At 49.7% G+C, this 19,516-nt stretch overlaps 1 protein-coding gene across 4 annotated transcripts in view; it reads right to left on the reverse strand.

The window, feature by feature from the left end:
* Positions 1 to 974: 974 nt before the first annotated feature.
* The window catches only part of LOC131192807 (H-2 class II histocompatibility antigen, E-S beta chain-like), a 142,254-nt gene continuing 123,712 nt past the window's right edge, over positions 975 to 19,516 (reverse strand). The window contains exons 1-6 of one of the 4 annotated variants that reach the window (XM_058172348.1): positions 14,498 to 14,668; positions 8,154 to 8,441; positions 3,290 to 3,571; positions 3,020 to 3,133; positions 2,754 to 2,777; positions 975 to 1,347 (exon numbers count right to left, since the gene is read on the reverse strand). In XM_058172348.1, the coding sequence (XP_058028331.1) occupies positions 1,334 to 1,347; positions 2,754 to 2,777; positions 3,020 to 3,133; positions 3,290 to 3,571; positions 8,154 to 8,441; positions 14,498 to 14,582 (807 nt within the window). In that variant the 5' untranslated portion in view covers positions 14,583 to 14,668 and the 3' untranslated portion in view covers positions 975 to 1,333. Of the gene's footprint in view, positions 1,348 to 2,753; positions 2,778 to 3,019; positions 3,134 to 3,289; positions 3,572 to 8,153; positions 8,442 to 14,497; positions 14,669 to 18,385; positions 18,777 to 19,516 lie in introns of those variants that run through there. The other 3 variants (XM_058172347.1, XM_058172346.1, XM_058172350.1) reach the window with 3 other exon arrangements.

The following is a 19,516-nucleotide window of genomic DNA, read 5'->3' on the forward strand; positions in this document are numbered from 1 at the left end:
GACTGTCTACAAATGGCTGGTTCAGTTCCCCTGAACAATGAAGCATCTACCACCAACAATGCTTTTTATTTGTTAAGGAAATCTGATTTTTCCCCCCCCGTCACTGATACATTTGGTGTTGTCCCTTCTCCAGGTGCCCCCACACTATCTTGCAAGGGGAGGTATTGTCGTCAGGAGCCCGAATCTTCTCCGTGTTTGAGACAAATCCTACAATCACACACTGACAGATTCTTTCTGTGGTGACCCCACGACCCCAGATGAGGAAGGGGAGGGGGAAATTCTGCCCTTAAGAGATCGAGGCCTCTGGAGTCCTGCAGAGCCAGTCTGGATGACCTCTGGAGGGGACGAGGCTCAATTGAAGGGCTACTTAGAGGCATCTAGGGATGCTGGGAAGAAGGGAGGGGTCTTCCCTTCAGGGTTGACCCACTGAACCCCTTCCTCTTCCCCTCAGTGACAAATGTCTTCTACTCCACGAATGGCTTAAGGTAGATTTCTCAGAGGTCATTTAGTTCAACCCCCTGCTCAAGTAGGGGAGACCCTTCATCATTTATACCATAAAGCAGGAGACCCCATAACATTAGAATCTGAGCCCCAAAGAGGGAGGGAGGTGTTGTGTGCCAAAATGGGGCAGGACCCTCCGGTTGTGAAGGAGAGAAATGGCTGAAATGGCTGGGTGAATGTAGGGGGAGTCTCAGGTGCCCCCCAATGGCTCCCCACAAGTGCCTGGCAAGGACGGGGTCTGCTGGCATTCTGCTCCTCAAAAGGGGGCTTGAGGGGAAGCAGAGCAAGGGGGCCTTCAAGCAGGAGGGGGTCCCGCCACTCCCCCTCCCTGGATCTGCCCATCCTCCTTTCGAAGCAGTTCTGGCTTCAGACCCAAAGTAGTCCGGATGGTGGATCCAGAGGCAGCGGAGGGAGGAGCCTCCTGTGGGGGCAGGAAAGAGGAAGAGGAGGAAGAGGAAGGAAGGATTCCAGGGTTTCTTACATCAGAAGTTTATTCTTTTATAGCAAAGCGAAGGGAAGTGATTCGGAGGAAGAGTGATGGAGATGAAGCTGCTGTGGGTTCAAAGCCAGGAGAGATGAGGGGACTAGAGTTACAGGTCAGCTCAGCATCCCTGGGGACAGTCTAGATGGTCTCCAACACTCCCTTCCAAGAAAGGGATGCCCCATAGGAAGTTTGGGGGAAAAGGCGTCTCAGCAGGAGAAGGTCCAGGTGCCATTCTCCTCCTCCCCCCAACTTGCCACCTTCAGCCTCCATTTTTAACAGGTTGCAAACAGGACAAAGAGTCATCAGCTACTAAAGAAAAAAAATATCCTTTTGCATCAGAGAGCAGGATTAATTCATGAGTGCTGTAGAAAAAGAGATGGGGAAGAAAATTAGAATATAAAGAGAAACGTTTACTGCAAATCACATATTTTTCTTCCTTTTCAGCCCTCACCCCCAGGGCAGGCCCACACTGCAGGGGGGAGGTTGACAGGCAGGGACGGATAGAGGGAGAATCCGCCCATTTCAGGGAGGAAAAGGCTGGGAAGGACCAGGGATTCCTCCCCATTTCATCTCCAGGGGATTCTGGGATTCTCTCTAATTGACTTAATTAGGGGTTTAATCAAGAGGGGAGGCCCTCTCTCTTCCCCCCTCCCCCTCCCTGCAGACCTTTCATATAAACAGAGAAGATGGGACTACAATGGGGGTGGCAGCAAAGGGGGGAGCCTGGGGTCACTTGAGCAGAAATTGTGTGAATTCTCAGAAGGAAAAGGGGGGTCAGGAAGAACAGCCTCTCAAGGTTCCAACTAATGAACCCAAAGGAGTCTGCATGGGGTGCCCAGAAGGATCATCTCCGACTGGAGGGCTGGGGGTCTAGTTCACGGTGAAGTTTTGGAGGAAGTTCATTAAATTGATAGGTTCATCTCAAGGACTTAGCTCCACCTTCCATCCATGTACGGATGGAGCTTGAGAATGAACTAACGCAATGATAGAACAATACCTGAGATCAGTGGTGGGTTTCAAAAATTTATACTACCGGTTCTGTGGGTGTGGCTTGGTGGGCGTGTCAGGGGACGGTTACTGCAAAATCCCCATTTCTTCCCGATCAGCTGGGACTCGGGAGGCAGAGAATAGATGGGGGCGGGGCCAGTCAGAGGTGGCATTTGCCAGTTCTCTGAACTACTCAAAATTTCCACTACCGGATCTCCAGAACTGGTCAGAACCTGCTGAAACCCACCTCTGCCTAAGATGTTATGTTAATTATCAGCAATTTAGCTGGGCAGATCTCCTGACATTTGCTGAAGTGGCCTACAATACCGCAGGGCACAGTCACGTAGGACTCCCCCCTTTTAAAATAGCCACAGTGGTGGAATTTGTCCCCATGCCTGAATAACCTTGGGAACCCCCCTCCACAGTGAGCCTAACAGAATGGGTGGGTGGCTTACAAAATGGGTGGGGGGATGTGAACCTGGGGTGCTCCCTCCCCAAGGAAGGAATGGGAAGGAATGGCCCCCTCCTTCCCTTCCCTTCTGCAATTTCCCAAAACTTGGAAAAATTCTGGGCAAGATTTTGGCGTTTATGTATGCTTTTGTTTTTGATTGCAATCCTTTTTCAGATCTCTGTAAGGAAAAGCTGCCCAAAATCCAAAAATTTGCTGTATTCACAGCAAGGAGGTTTTCTTCAGGCATGTTTGTTTTTTAAAAAAGAAACAATTAAGGAATTTATAACTTGCAGGAGAGGCTAAGATGAGGGAAGAAGAAGAGAAACTCACCTGCAGGTGGTTGGATGGGAATTGCTGGAAGGAGAAAAAGATCCAATCAGAAACCTTCATGGGCTGCAGGACTTGGGGGGTGGGGTCCCTATCCCCTTTGATAGCCCATAATAGTTTGCAGGATTTTCCCTTAATAACCCCTTCAGGGTTATTTGTTCCTAAAAATATTCCTCAAGGGGCCCCTCTTGGCCACCTGCTAAGCTTGATAAGGGCCTCCCCTAGATGGTCCCCTCCCCTCAACCTCTCCTCCAGCCCCCCAGACTCACCTTTCTTGCTCTTCAGGTAGGAGAAGAGCCCCACAGCCAGGAAGGCCACTCCTATCACGGCCCCCATGATCCCCGTCCAGAGTTTGCTCCTGGCAGAGCTGGAGGAACGGGGCTCTGGGGAAGGAGAAGGAGCCTCACCTGAGCAGGAGGATCAGGCCCATCTTCCCCCAGGAGGGTCCATTCCGGCTCCCCCCACAGGGAAGGTCTCTCCCCCTTCTCAGGGCAGGATGGGGTCCCCAAAAAAGGAAGAGAGGGAGGTTAGGGGCTTACCCCACTGGACAGTGATGGGGGCCTCCAGGCTGGCGTGCTCCACCTTGCAAGTGTAGACGTCCCCCCGCTGGGGCTGGGTCTCCAGCATCACCTGGAGCTGGTAGGTCCAGTCTCCGTTCTGGAGCTCCTCCCCAAAGGCCACACCCTCCTTCTCCGGCTCCCCGTTCTTCAGCCACTGGATCTCGATCTCCACGGGGTAAAAACCCGTCGCGGTGCAGAGGAGGATGGTGTTGGGGGAAGCGGGGTCCATCTTGGTGGGGGAGATGGTGATGGTGGGCTTGGCTGGAGGGAAGGAGGAGAAGGAGGCACAGGAGAGACACAGGAGGGCCCAGAACAGAAGACCAAGTTGGTTAGTTCAGGCCAACATCCGCTTTTACTCCTGAAAATATTATATCTTTTAAGTCAGGGGTGAAACGCTACCGGTTCACTCTGTTTCAGGCAATAAAAACTAAGAAGCTACTGGTTCGAAGCAGTATTTTCAACGATCAGCTGTGCCGCACGGTTTAGCTTTGCTAGAAAGCAGGAAATCTTACTTTCTAGTGAAGCTCAATCGCGCAGTACAGCTGATCCCCCCCCCTCGCTGTTTCACTTACCTTCCCAAACCTCCTTTTGGTGAGCACTGCGCATGTACACATAGGGCATGTTTTGAGCACACTGCACATGTGCACGTAGTGTGTGCTTGACATACAGTGTACATTCGTGCGTAGTGCGTGCTTGGTGCACAGCGGACATGCGCAGCCAGCGAACCAGCAGCAAACCGGTTCAGATTTCCCCACTGGTGGAATGGATCTAGAGGGGATCTTTGGGAAAGGAAAGGTGGGGGCAGTTGGAGGCTGAGGAGATCAGGCGGATCCCAGGATCACAGCAGAACCTTGGAGAGAATCCCTCTTGATCTCCTCCTTCAGCCAATGCTCCAACTGCCATTTGTCAGAAATGGTGTAGTGCTTGGGTGGGGGGTTGGACTAGATGACCTACAAGGTCCCTTCCAACTCTTGTTAGTCTGTAACCTCTGTAAACTCTTGGATGGATTAATGGGGGGGGGTTTAGTCTGCATGAGCCCCCCAAGAGAGTTGACAATGGATCTATTCCAACTCTTGAGTCCTTTGCTAACCATTTTGTTTCTCTTGAGGGATTTTCTTATTAACAGTAAATTCTACGATGCTTAAGAACAACCAATGTTTAAATGGTTATTTGTAATTCCAACCTGGGATCTGGTCAGGTTTCCATGCAGACAAATAGCAACATTTCAGGGGTGGGTTGTTGTCTTTTTTCAGAAAAATCCCATTTACATCTTGGGAGGTTAAAGGCCTTTATGGAATTGCTAAAAGAAGGGAGTGGCTTTACAAACGGAAAATGACCTTTTTTAAAAAACAAAAAATGCAAATTTGGGATGAGAAAAAAAGTCTTTTAGCAAGAAAATGGAAGGATCAGATTTTAAATCAGTGGAAATTCAAAAGCTGCAATTTGGTATTTTTACATTTTTATTTTTATAGCCTAAACCTCATTATTTACAACACTGCAATGTGAAGATTTTGGGGTTCCAATTTGGCCAGATGGGAGTTGCTGGAGATTTTAAGTGGACTGGAAAAAGATATATTTTTTTCTTTTTAAATACCTCCCGAGGGACACAACTTTCTCCCTCTGCCCATCCAGGAATCCAATTTAAGAGACAAATAGAGACCTCTTGATTTAAAACAGCAGGAGTAGAAAGTACTTTTTTTTTTTTTTTTAATTTATATCCCGCCCTTCTCTGCAGACTCAGGGTGGCTTACACTGTGTTAAGCAATAGTCTTCATCCATTTGTATATTATATACAAAGTCAACTTTTATTGCCCCCAACAATCTGGGTCCTCATTTTACCTACCTTATAAAGGATGGAAGGCTGAGTCAACCTTGGGCCTGGTGGGACTTGAACTTGCAGTAATTGCAAGCAGCTGTGTTAATAACAGACAGACTTAGTCTGCTGAGCCACCAGAGGCCCTTATCTTATTTTATTTTATCTGTCCCCCATTTTATTTTATTTTATTTTATCTGTCCCCTTATTTTATCTGTCCCCCATCATGATTTATTAATAAATAAATCTTATTTATATAATATAAGATTTATAATAATAATAATAATATCAGAGTTGGAAGGGACCTTGGAGGTCTTCTAGTCCAACCCCCTGCCCAGGCAGGAAACCCTACACCATTTCAGACAAAGGGTTATCCAACATTTTCTTAAAAATTTCCAGTGTTGGAGCATTTACAACTTCTGCATTTATTTTTTCTTAAATCCCGCCAGGGAAGGGAGGAAAAGAGGAGGGGAGCATGGGATTTGGAGTCTTTGGGCAGCTGATGAAGCTCCTTTCCCTGAAGGGAAAATCCCCCCAGAGACCCTCAAAAGGAGGGAGGAGGGAGGGAGAGACCCACAAAAGAGACACACTCACAACACCAACACAATTGTCAGGGGATCTTCAGGCAACTTTCACAGATTATTAAAAATCATCAGATAAATTAGTACGTAGAAGTGAGGGAATTTCCATGTTAAATATTGCTGGAATGGGAATTATTTCAAATATGGCAGACAAGAAGAATATTGAATTGATAGTAGGAAATAATTCAATGTTGAATATTATCAATCAGGGGATTATTATCTCCAGGGAAACATCCTCTTTGGTGGTAAAAATATTTCAAACTGTCTCTCAAATTTGAGAGAATATCATTTATTTATTTATTTACTAAATTCTAATATCGTATTACATGGATGTGATCATCCTCCTAGCTTTGCTGGGAAGAATTTGGGAGTGAAAATGAGTTTTGCCTCCAGACTGAATATGTGGAGAACAAAATCTCTGTCGGTTCCCCTGAAATAGTCAATAATTTAAGGAAGGAGCAAAAGCTCAGGATCTCCCCATAAAAGTCTTTCTCTCTTAGGATGGGGCTGTTTTTTTCTCTTAAGGGAGAAACATTTTATTTCATTCTATGGCCACAGATTATTTCTGGACAATCTCCTGGGCTCCCAATGGAAACCTCAGACTTTAGCAGTTCTTAAGTGAAGATGATTTCAAGATTTTTCAGTTTCCATCAAAGGAGTAAAATTTCCCTGGAAAGGCCGAATGGCAAAAAGTGCAGCTGGAATCTTTGATTTGCACAATGTTTGGCCTCTGAAACCCCATCAGTTGACAGAAATAAATACAATTATTATTACACAGAGAATGTAAATTACACCAACAATTCTAGGCGATCTGCAAAGAATCTGGAAGAGAGAATGAAAGAATCTGAGGCTTCAGGGCTGAATGGATGCCGGATTTCTTTCTTATGACCCCAAATTCAGTTTTAAAGTTTGTGGGAGTTTTTGGAGTCTCCCCTCCACAAATCAGGAGCCTCCCCTGGAAGGAAGAGGGAAGGGATTTGGCTGCAGGGGAAGCTGAGTCTGGGACCAAAAAGGGGGTTTCAAGGGGGGCTTTTCTCCCAGACCCCCAAAATTGGCTGAACAAAATTTCTCAGCTTTTGAATCGGCTTCTGCTCAAGGCAGAGGAAACGCCAGACCAGGATTTTGTGTGATTCAGGTTTGATTCTTTAATTATAAATTCTACCTGGATTGATTGATTATTTATTTATTATTTTAATTTATTTTATTGTTTAGTTTATTTATTATTATTTAGCTTATTTATTGTATTCTTTAGTTTATTATTTATTTAGTTAATTTTATTATCTATGTATTTCTTTCATTTATTTAGTTAGTTTATTATTGATTGATTGATTGATTGATTGATTGATTTATAGTGAATTTCTATACCGCCCTTCTCCTGAAGGACTCAGGGCGGTTCACAGCCATATTAAAACACAGAATATACAAAGTATAAATCACAAATTTAAAACGAATTTAAAACGAAATATTTAATAGGCCCAATTAACTAAAACAGTCATAGACCGATATAAAACCCTTTAAAATTTAAAATTATAAATAAATTAATTAAAACACACTTAGGCTAGTCCCGCACGATTAAATAGTAAAGTCTTCAATTCCCGCTTGAAGGTTCGGAGGTCGGGGAGTTGGCGTAACCCCGGAGGTAGCTCGTTCCAAAGGGCCGGTGCTGCCACAGAGAAGGCTCTCCCCCTGGGGGCCACCAAGCGACATTATTATTTTTTAATTTTGTTTATTTATTTAATTTTTTGTTTATTTCATTTTAATTTTTTTAATTTTTTTATTTAATTTCATATATTTATTTATTTTACTTCCTTACCTACTTATTTGTTGGATTTAAGAGATGCCGGAGTGGAAATGACTGAGAATAAAGAGTAAAAAGAACTAAGACCTGCAGAGAAAGGAGACCACCATCCGCTTTCATTGATTCCAATTGAACATTCATTGTTTTAATCCTAAAATCCCAAAGGCCCCAGAGGGGAAGGGAGCCCCCCCCTTACTGGCCTTCCGGAAAGGGGTCCAAATGGGGCTCTGGGGCTTTGCTGGGGGGCCAAGAGGAGGCGGCGGCTGTGGGGCTGGTCAGAGCCCTGAATCCCCCTTTTAATTAATGTTTCAATCATTTTTGCCTTTGAAATCTGAAATTGCATATGGGCTGTTTTTGTGGTTTGATGTTTTTTCTCTGCTGCCTCGCAGGATCCCTCTGGGAGCTTTTAAAGTTGGTGAATGAATGAAGTGGATCCCTTGGAGGGATGGAATCGAAGGGATCCCAGATTCCGGGCAGGAGGAGATCTTGGGAGGAAAAGGGAGAGTGATGGGAATGATGGTCGGAGGAGGAATTTGAGGGAGGAGAATAAAAAAGGAGGAAAATCTTCATCCGGGAGAATCTTCCATCAATCAAGGGAAGGAAAAAGGGGGTCTCGGGATCCCCTCCCCCAAAATCCCCCCCCAGACTCACCTCTCCGGCCAACCACTCGCTCCCTCTTGGCCGCCTGGTAGTTGTACACCCCGTAGTTGTGTCGGCAGAAGCGATCCACTTCGGCCTTCTTGATCTGCAGGAACTGCTTATCTCTGTTCCAAGCGTCCGCCTCCGCCTTCCCCAACCCCGTGACGGCCACGAACTCCCCGCGGTCGCTGTCGAAGCGGACGACCTCCTGCCGGTCGTAGAAGTAGCGGTCCAGGAACCTCACCCGCTGCGTCCCGTTGAAGAAGCGGCACTCGTGCTTCGTCTGGTGCAGGAAATGGGCTGCGGGGGGGAGGAGGAGGAGGAAGGGCGTCAGGAGGGACTCCAGGGCCCATCGCTCCCAGCCGTTGGTAGAGGAAGGGGGAGATCTACGTGCGAAGGGAGGGTGGCGGGGGACCTTCCCTGAGTGACTGGAGGAAGACGCCCCCTGGAGGAGGGAAAGGGAACTCTCGGTCGCAGAGACAAAGGCAGACTTCCTGGGGGAATCTGGAGGGGAAAATAAGGAGGGGAGGAAGAGGGGAGGGAAGAAAAGGCAAGGGAGGAAAGAGGGGAGGAGGGGAGGAGGAAGAGGGGAGGAGGAAGAGGAGAGGAAGAAAGGGGAGGGAAGAGGGGAGGAAGAAGAGGGGAGGAGGAGGAAGAGAAAAGGGAGGCAGAAGCCCAGAGACTCAACTGATCCAGTAGATCTCCTCTCTGCAGGAAAAGCTGGATCGAAAGAGGCCGGGACTATGGGGGAGGGGCGGAGGGAACTTTCTAGACTGGAGGGAAGCTAATAATATCCACACCTCCCACTCTCTTCCTTTGGGGGGGCGGGGAATATGGGGAGGGGGCACAATGAGGACATCTAGACTGACTCCCCGGGGGTCTCCCAGCCCTTGAACCCCCACCTTCCCTGGGTCTCCCCAACTTTTCTTCTCCCCCCGAATCTTCAGCCCACCTCCCTCCCTTTGAATTGGAGGAGTCTCGGGGATCGCAGCCAGTGGGGGGTTTTCAATTTGTTTACTACGGGTTCTGTGGGCGTGGCTTGGTGGGCGTGGCAAGGGAAGGATCCTGCAAAATCCCCATTCCCACCCCATCAGCTGGGACTCGGGAGGCAGACAATAGATAGGGGCGGGGCCAGTCAGAATTTTTACTACCGGTTCTCCAGAACTGATCAGAACCTGCTGAAACCCACCTCTGGATCACCCGTTTCCTCTCCCCCTCCCCCTCCCCCAAAAGACCCCCTGCAGCCCCTGCAGAGCCTCTCAAAGGGGGGGTCTCCAGCCCCTCCCAAAGGGGAGGTTTTGAGAGCCAATTGAGGGGAGCAACTCAGAGCCCCCAAATCCTCATCTCTCAGTACTCCCCCTGTAATGTATCTTTAAAAGTTTTGGCGGGAAAATAGCACGTTGCTGATTGGTTGAAGCCTCCGGCTAAACTGTATATAAAGAGAGGTTTTTCCCAGCACTGGCTGCTGGGTTCACCATATAGTAAGGAGCTGTTGTCACTATCCTGGTCTCCTGCCTCGTTATTGCCCGAATCTAACACTGGCGACGAAGGTGGGATTTCGAGGCTAAGAGCACCAGGAAGACGCGAACCCAGCAAACAAGGGGCTGAAAGCAGCGATGTCCGGCTACACACCGCCAGCGCCATTCGACCCAGCTAAGGAAAAATGGGGGTCATACATGGCTCGTTTCGAGTGTTTCCTCGAGGCGAACGAACTTCAAGGAGTCTCAGACAACAGGAAACGAGCGTATTTCCTGAGCCACTGCGGTCCAGAAGTTTTTGACACCGCAGAATCCCTGGCGGAGCCAGCGACAGTCGGTACCGTGGCAAACTCTGCAGACTCTATTGAAAGCCCATTATGCACCAACGTCGTCAAGTACGCGCAGCGGTTGGTCGGGGCGCAGACAGCAAGAGGCGAGTCCATCAGCGCATACATGGCCGCCCTGAGGAAAGCCTCAAAACATTGCAGTACCGAGACTTGGATGAGGCGTTGCTGGAGCAACTCATCCGCGGGGTCAGGGACATCCGTTTGGAGGCGGCTGCTGTCTAAAAGCAACCTAACGCTGGCAACGCCTTGGGCGAAGCCAGGGCTCACGAGATGTCTACCCAAGCGGAAACCCTACAAAAGCCGCTCGCACCAACGGCTGGTGCGAAATCAACCCCGTCCACAACGAGAGATCCAGGCTGAGTCGGACGGTGAGGAAGAGGAAGGAGTCTTCCACACCGGGAGGCCGGAGAAAGAAGACCGGGTGACTGCGCGAGTTGCGGAGGGCAACACCAACGACAACAATGCAAATTTAAGGATGCGGTGTGTTGCGAAAGGAAGGGCACATAGCACAGGCCTGTTGAGCACCCCAACCTTCCCGCCAAAAATTCAAACCGCCCAATCAGAGCGCTGGAGCAGCGAAGCGGCCCATGAGTGGTCAGTTTAAAAAGGCGCAAGTTGAATCAGACTGTCGTGAGAGTGGGTCACGATCAACACGCCTAGAGAAAAAATCTTTACAAAGGCAAAGATTGAGGGGTGCTGCCGATTGAGGTGGACACGGCTCATCGATCACGATCATGTCCTGGGACAATCTCGTGAGAGCCTTACCCGCCATCGCAAAGCGCAAGCTGCAACCACAGAAATTAAAGGTACAAGACTACCAAGGAATCGCATCCCTGTTTGAGGGGTAACGTCCGTCCACGCCGAGTATGGACAATACAAGAAAACTCTGCCCATCACCATCGCCGATGGGACCCTGCCAAGCTTGTTGGGACTGGACTGGTTCCGAGCATTGGGCATGGGAGTGACTGGAATCTTCAGAAACGAAGTCAACCTCAAAGACGCCTCGTAAAGAATTTGGGGCGTTTTCAGAGACTGCCTGGGCAAGTACAGGGACCCCTATCTCTTTAACTTAGACCCCAAGTTGCCCCTATCCGCCTAAAGGCTAGGAGGGTCCCGTTAGCCTAAAGCCCAGGATTGACCGAACTGGACAAGCTAGTAAACCAGGGAATTCTAGTGCCAGTTGACCATGCTATGGGAGACCCTATAGTCACCCCAGTCAAACCGGACGGGTCGGTCCGGATTTGCGCTGACTACAAGGCAACGCTTAACAAAGCGTTGCAAAGAGTCTTACCCGTCCGGTGGTACAGCACTTACTGCACTCAATGGGGCAAGGGCAAGTTTTTGCCAAGCTAGACTTGGCCCAAGCCTATCAACAGCTGCCCGTAGATAGCAGCACAGCCGAAGCGCAGACAATTGTGACTCACAGAGGGGCTTTTAAGTGCACCCGGTTACAGTTTGGGGTTAGTGTGGCTCCAGGGTTATTCCAGAACCTAATGGAGCGGCTATTGCAGGGCCTACCAGGGGTGGTACCATACTTTGACGATGTACTGGTATCCGCTGAGAATCTAGAGGAATTAGGGGTAAGGCTACGAAAAGTTTTGGGCATTTTCCGGTCTGCCGGTCTCACAGTTAAACTGAACAAATGCCAGATCGGGGTTGAGTCTGTGGAATTCCTGGGCTACCGGATAGACAGGGAAGGGATTCGCCCCACTGAGAGCAAGGTACGGGCCATCAGGAAGGCCCCGGTTCCAAAGAACAAAACGGAGTTACAGGCATTCTTAGGTCTGGTCAACTTCTACGCGGTATTCTTAAGGAATAAGGCAACAGTAGCCGAGCCGCTGCATAAATTACTAGCAAAGACGGCTGCATGGTCTTGGGGAAAGGCGGAAGCTAGGGCATTCGAAGGGGTAAAGAATCTCCTATCGAGTGATAGCCTCCTTATCCAATACAATGGCACGCTGCCATTAGTGTTAAGCTGCGATGCATCTCCCTATGGGGTGGGGGCTGTACTCAGCCACAGGTTACCAAACGGCACAGAAGCCCCTATTGCATATTACTCCCGAACCATGTCATCAACTGAAAGGAATTATAGCCAGCTTGATAAGGAAGCCTTGGCTATAGTCTCCGGAGTAAAGAAATTCCATGAATATGTATTTGGTCGTGATTTTGAAATCATCACGGACCATAGACCTGCTAGGTCTGTTGGCAGGCGACGCCCAACGCCCGTGGCACTTTCGCCCAGACTGACCCGATGGACTATCTTCCTGGCAGCGATTCTTACAAATTACTACACCGGCCAGGGAAGGAATTAGGCATGCAGACGCCCTGAGCAGATGCCCGCTACCAGAGACTATCAAGACCCCACCCGGGATACCAGTTCTGCTAATTGACCCTTTGGACTCTGGCCCAGTCACATCCAAAGAGGTGGCTCGGTCAGTACAAGGACATTACAATAAGAACTGTAATTGGTTGGGTACAAGGGTTGGCCCGCTGCGCGAGCGTTTTAAAGAGTTTGTAAAAAAACATGGGGAACTCTCAGCTCAAGGGGGGTGCCTGCTATGGGGGGATCGAGTGGTGATCCCGGAGAAATTGAGGAAAAAGGTATTGGATCTCCTTCACGAAGGCCACCCAGGGATCGTGAGAATGAAGGGTCTAGCGAGAAGCTATGTGTGGTGGCCCTTAATGGACTCGGAAATTGCTGAAAGGGTAGGGAAATGCCAGGCCTGCCAGGAGTCCAGACCGCTACCCCCAACGGCCCCGATTCGGGAATGGGAGAGACCCCAGGGCCCCTGGTCTAGGATCCATATCGATTTTGCCGGCCCCTTCCACGGCCAAACCTTTCTGGTAGTAGTCGATGCCTACTCCAAATGGCTGGAAATCATTCTCATGAGATCCATGACAGCCGATGCCGTGATTTCAGTCATACGGCACCTATTTGTAACCCACGGGTTGCCCGACACGTTAGTCTCTGACAACGGCCCGCAATTCACGGCAACCCAGTTTGAGGGGTAGTTGGAAGAAGAGGGCATCCGGCATGTCCTCTCGGCGCCTTTCCACCCTGCGACGAATGGCCTTGCAGAACGTTCCGTTCGGAGCGCAAAAGAAGCATTGTCCAGAATCAGGCCAGGCGACTGGCAAACAAAAATCGATACCTTCCTGGCCGTCCAACACAGAACCCCCTGTGTCACAACTGGCAGAAGCCCGGCAGAGCTATTAATGGGTCGGAAGCTCAAGTGCCCACTAGACCGTTTAAACCCAAACTACACACCAGACGGTTACAAAGGGGTACAGGGTAAAACAAGAGGGATGGCAGTAGGCGACCTAGTGTGGGCACACAACTACAGCGAGGGTCCGACCTGGGTAACAGGAAAAATCCTAGAGATAACAGGACCAAAATCATATCTAGTAGAGATAGAGGATGGCCGGGTATGGAAGCGCCACATAGACCAGATAAGGAAACGCATAACCGGTAAATCAGAAACAGACGAAACCGGCCCTGACTACCCTACGAATGAATCCACAACTGACTCAAACCCGGGGCAAACGCGAGACTTATCTGAGTTCCAGAAGGTCCAGCGACACCAACCGGCCCATCCTGAAGACAGCCGGGACGACTCTACAAATAATCCAGGGCCGGATGGCCTAGAGGAGGAGCTGAGAGGAACAAACAGTCCCTCTGGTCAGCTCGACTCACTCCCAGAAAGCGAATTGCGCAGGTCCGAAAGAGTCAGGAGACGCCCAGTCTACCTGCGTGATTACGTAGAAAAATAAGATGCTAATTTTATGCAAATATTGGTAAAGTGTTTTCTGGGAGGGAAGGAGTGTAATGTATCTTTAAAAGTTTTGGCGGGAAAATAGCACGTTGCTGATTGGTTGAAGCCTCCGGCTAAACTGTATATAAAGAGAGGTTTTTCCCAGCACTGGCTGCTGGGTTCACCATATAGTAAGGAGCTGTTGTCACTATCCTGGTCTCCTGCCTCGTTATTGCCCGAATCTAACACCCCCCTCCCCCTCCAGGTCCCGATGGAACAGTGGGAGATTATGGGGGGTTGGGGGGGTTCCTGGTCTCCTCCCCAAATTCAGGAGCTCTCCATTAAGGGACGGAAGCCCCCCCCCCTTTCCTGACCATCAAAGCCTCAATTCTGAGATTCAGAAGAAAAAGGGAAGTTTCTGAAGAAGCCAAAAGACTTTTGCTCAAATGCCTCTTTTTCCTTCCGGGGATTCAGGGCTGAAAATGCCTCAGTTTCCCTCTTTCGCTTTTCCTCCCCTTCCTCTTTCCATGCAGCCCCCTCCCACCCAGGCACTGGAGGGGGAGCGGGAGAGGCTGCGACCCCCACCTCGGCTACAATCGGGGAAGGGATCCCTCTCCGTCCACCTGGGGGGGTATGTGGGAAGGAAAGGGGAGGAGACCACGCAGAGATCCAGGTTGTTGGAGGCTCTGGAGACCCATTGGCTTTCTCTCCCCCTCCTCCGGGGTCCTTCCTCCCCCCTCCTTCCAACCCCCTCCTCCCCCTCCCAGCCCCCTCCTTACCGGGGGTCTCCTTCCCCCCTTCGCTTCCGGGGATCCTGGCCAGCGCCCCCACTAGCAGCATCAGGGGGACCCCAGGGAAAGCCATGGATGCTGCCCCACAAGCGCCCCAAAGGGAGAGGAGAAAGGCGCGGAGGCTCCCAGCCCCAGAGGCGGAATCGGGGGGTCTGGATTGGGGGGGAGGAGGAGTTTTCCTCGGACTTCGGAATTGGGAGTTTCCAGCAGGAGCAGGAGGACCAATGGGAATTCTCCTTTCAGCAGCGTCATCGGTCTCCGGGCAGAGCCTCCCTTGACTTCGCCCGATGGAGGAGATAGTTCCCCGCAGAGAGAAGAAAGCGGAGAAAGCGGGAGGGGGAATAAGTTCAGTCTTGGGGGGCTGCATTCTAGGGGGTGTTTCATGCCAGCTCCGGAGGGGAAAGTGGACTTCCTTTTGCGGAGCCCCCAATGATTCTCCTCCACTCTCCCTTTCTCTGAGCGCCTGGAGGGGCGGACTAGATGCCCTTTTAGTTCCCACAGTGCCCAGAGGGCGCCCAGACTGGATTGCCGAGACTCCGGACGGGCAAAATGGATCCAGAGCTCGAGGGATCCTTCAGTATGGGAGCAGGGAGCCCCCAGTAGCTGCACCGGATGACAAGGGGGGAGGCGCAGCCCCACAGCCAGCCAGGACTTGGGGGTCACAGACTCCCCCCAATCCGAAAGGAAGCCAGGAAAACCCTCAGCTGACAGTCAATGCAGGAAGAGGCGGAGGGGATCTGCAGGGATCCCACCTAATCCCCCCGGATCTTCTTCCCAGCCTCCCCCCACCCTTCACGGGGGAATCTCCTTAGGGATCTCTTGGCTTCACAAGAGAAAAGGGCGATTCCCTTCCTTGAAACGCGCGTCTCTCTTGCTCGGAACGTCTGGACGAAGCGGCTCCATCATTCCTGCCGGTTCTTCTTTGCCAGGGAACTCCACCTTTGGCCTGCAAGGCTCGGGAGAGAAAAGGGATTTGACGGGGAGAGAAATCCGCCCTGGGACTCCCAAGTCCTAAGAATCCAGACTCTGAGATCAGCTCCGTCCTTCTGGAGGGGAGTTGGAGGAAACCTTTTACCGAAAGAAGAAGAAAAAAATATCCATATCCACGGATGTTTCTAAGAGGATCTGAGCGGATTTTCTTCCTTGTAAAAGGTTTCAATATTATTTAGGAAGGATGGATGGACAGTATATCAAACCAAACAATGAATTCATAATTTATAAAATAACCTGGAATTTTAATAGAAATTCTGGGGACCTCAGTGATCCCATGTCCTCCATTATAGGATTACAGCCTTTTAACCATCACAGTCTGGAAATCTCCCCCCCCCCCCACAAACTATCCAAAAAACAGACATTCTCTTTCTTCTGCTCCTCTTTCACTACATCCATAGAAAACGGTTTTTCTAGTCTTTGGGGGAGATTCGTGTCCAGTGAGTTATGCAAAGGCGGCTTAGACAGATCCTGAATTCCGGATTCTGTTTGAGGAGCTTTGTGGGTCCAGAGGTGACCTGGGTCCTTTCCAGGGATGGGGGGCTGGAGGGGTCAAATTCCCCCCTGGCCCAGCACCAGCCTCAGCAGGCCAGAGACAGATCCCCCCCCCCCGCAGCTGAAGGAGGTGGCAGAGTCCGAATCTGCCCCACAGTTGTGTATCTGGACACAGCCAGTCGCACAAAGTATCCCCAGATCCAGGCAGCCTCTGTGGGGCATCCATCCCTCCCCTGACCCAGGCAGAACCTCTGGGCCCCTTTCATGCTTCTCCCCCAAATATTGCACTTTTCTCTAAGGTCTCTCTGCCGTCCCCAGACAGACAGACACACACACACACACACAGAGTTTCTTTCTCCATCCCCCAACAGCTGCAGAGGCTCTTGGGCTTCGCTTCTCCAGCCTGAAGCGTTGGGCTCCTCCGAAGCGGAACTGAGGAACTGGCCAGGATCCAGCAGGCAACAAGCCTCGAATCTTCCTCAGGGCAGCTCAGGGACTCTCCTCCTCCTCCGCCCCATGGCTGAGCCTCCAGGTGGGGCAGCCACAAGGTCCTCTGGCCCACCGGAAGTGGCTGAAGGGGCCCTTCCAGAATACCTGATGCTGGTTCTCTTCTCCTTTCTCCAACAGTTCAAGCACATTGAAGAAAGTAGTCCTTGACTTATAACGGTTCATTTAGTGACCGTTTGAAGTTACAATGGCACTGAAAAAAGTGGCTCTTTGCCTAATATTCCTTCTTTTTAAAATATTTTTATTGCTTTGAATGGTTTTTATTAACACTTTCATGTAAATACCGATTTTTATTTTTGTTGCATGTGAATCAGAGTCAATTGTTGTGAGATGTGTGGCTACATAAATTTCATAGATAGATAGATAGATAGATAGATAGATAGATAGATAGATAGATAGATAGATAGATAGATAGATAGATAGATAGATAGATAGATAGATAGATGGATGGATGGATGGATGGATGGATGGATGGATGGATGGATGGTTAGATAACCCTAACCTTTATATTTTGAATATAAACAGAAACAGTAGAAGCACATTTATTCGCATCAGTGTGTTGTCCATTCCTTGTAGCCTCTTTAAATATGTTCCAGTTTTTGCCCTTGAAGGAATCTCCTCCTAGAGCCTCCATAGCTTCTGCCGGCCACAGTCTCCCTAGTTCTCTGCTGGGTCCTCTCTGATTAACCGAGGCTTATATGGGGACAGGAGCATCCCAGAGAGAGGAGGGGAGGGGCCAGAAGGAGGGGGAGGGGCATCCTTCAAATGCTTCCTGGGTATGAGAGAAGGCCACCTCCAGGGTGTCTCCTCCCCTGGGGGCAAAGCCCACATATTGATGGGAATGAGGGAGGTTTTGTCTGCTGGGTTTCCCAGGAACCTCTCTGAGCTTCCACCAGGCGCAGAACCTGCCTCCCAGTTGAGGTCGGGGGAGTCAAAGCTTCCTACAGGCCTTCGCTCATTAACAAAAACTTCATCTAGTTCCTCTGGTTGGTTGGGAGGCTCATAATATGCCCCCATGGCTCCCTCCTTCTTTTTTCCCCTTTTATATCAACCCAAATGCATTGAAGGAGGTTTTTTCTTTATTCTGTTGCGTTTCTATAGTGGTGGGGTTATTTTTTATATATAGTGCAACTCCACTGTTTCTTTTGAACACTTTGAATGTGAAGATATTCAATTTAGTAGCTGCAACAGTGAAGTACAATGGGCAAGAACACAGAGTTGTAGCTGATTGGTTGGAGAGTGTGGGCTCCTCCATGAGGTAATCTGTGCTATGATTGGTTGCTGGGTGGAAAGGGGGCGTTTCCCTTCCCCCCCCCCGCCTTTTTCTTCTGGGCGCTGTTTGAGATTTACCTCAGGATGTTCCTGCATTCCTGACTATCTTCTCTGCTGTGAATGTAGAGGCTAAATACATTTATATTTATATCAAACTGCAAGTTTGTGTCCGTGTCTCCCACTTCCTTTGGACAGCAGCTGCGCGATTCCTGCACATTAACCCTCTTCAGTTCGACCTTCCAGTCGTGGGTTTCATCCCATGAAGTTTCAGTGATTGGAACAATGTCACACCTGCCTTTGGGGTCCACCGTCACCACGTTTCTTACTCGTACTTTGAGTATCCCTTGTGGACCACGGTCCAAGAATCCCAATTTCTCTCAAGAGAACCGTCCCCTAAGCCAGGCTTGACTTCCAAGGTGCTGCCTTCCCTCCTTGGATGGTTCCCTTTATTGGGAGAACGGAAGAGAAATCCACCTGTGCCCCCAACTCTTTGGCTCCCATCCCCACCGGCTCCAAGTCACCTTTCATTCCTCCCCGCATAAAAGAAGAAAAAGGGATAAGAATCTATGAATTTCATTATTTCTTTAAGCCCCTCAGTCACGTCTTTGATAGTTGCTCCCGGGAAACAACCAACCAGCCTAGTTTGATTGTCTATTCTACAAATTGCAGGTTCAGTTCTCCTGAACAATAAATCCTCTAACATCAACACAGTTTTTTTTCTTAAGGAAATCTGATTTATTTCCCCTGCCATTGGTGTTCTTCCTTCTCCAGGTGCCCACATACTGTCTTGCAAGGGGAGGTATTGCTGACAGGACAGAGTGACAGGTCCGCCCAGCATCCCTGGGGACAGTCTAGATGGTCTCCAATCCGCCCTCCCAAGAGAGGGAGGCCCTGAAAGGAAGTTGGGGGGGATCTCAGCAGGAGAAGGTCCAGGCTGCCATTCTCCTCCCCCCTAAAGAAAAAACATCCTTTTGCATCAGAGAGCAGGATTAATTCATGAGTGCTGAAGAAAAAGAGATGGGGAAGAAAATTAGAATATAAAGAGAAACTCTTAGTGTAAATAACATATTTTTCTTCCTTTTCAGCCCCCACCCCCAAGGCAGGCCTACACTGCAGGGGGGTGGTTGACAGGCAGGGACAGATAGAGGGAGAATCTGCCCATTTCAGGGAGGAAAAGGCTGGGATGCTTCATACGAACGGAGAAGATGGGGCTACAATAGGGATGGCAGCAAAGGGGGGAGCCTGGGGTCACTTGAGCAGAAATTGTGTGAATTCTCAGAAGGAAAAGGTGGGTCAGGAAGAACAGCCTCTCAAGGTTGTTGAGGGCGCCCAGAAGGATCATCTCAGACTGGAGGGAGGGAGGGTCCAGTTCACGGTGAAGTTTTGGAGGGAGTTCATTAAGTTGATAGCTTCATCTCAAGGCCTTAACTCCACCTTCCATCCAAGTATGGATGGAGCTACAGAACGAGCAAACGCAATGAGAGAACAATATCTGAAATGCTATGTTAATTATCAGCAGTTTAGCTGGGCAGATCTCCTGCCATTTCCTGAAGTGGCCTATAATACCACAGTGCATAATAGCACAGGACTCATCCATTTTAAAACTGGCCACGGGGGTGGAATTAAGGTAGATTTCTCAGAGGTCATTTAGTTCAACCCCCTGCTCGAGTAGGGGAGACCCTGCACATTTATACCATCAAGGAGGAGACCCTAAATACCATTAGAATCTGAGCTCCGAGAGGA

The sequence above is a fragment of the Ahaetulla prasina genome, chromosome 2 (genome assembly GCF_028640845.1).
Source record: "Ahaetulla prasina isolate Xishuangbanna chromosome 2, ASM2864084v1, whole genome shotgun sequence".
NCBI lineage: Eukaryota > Metazoa > Chordata > Lepidosauria > Squamata > Colubridae > Ahaetulla > Ahaetulla prasina.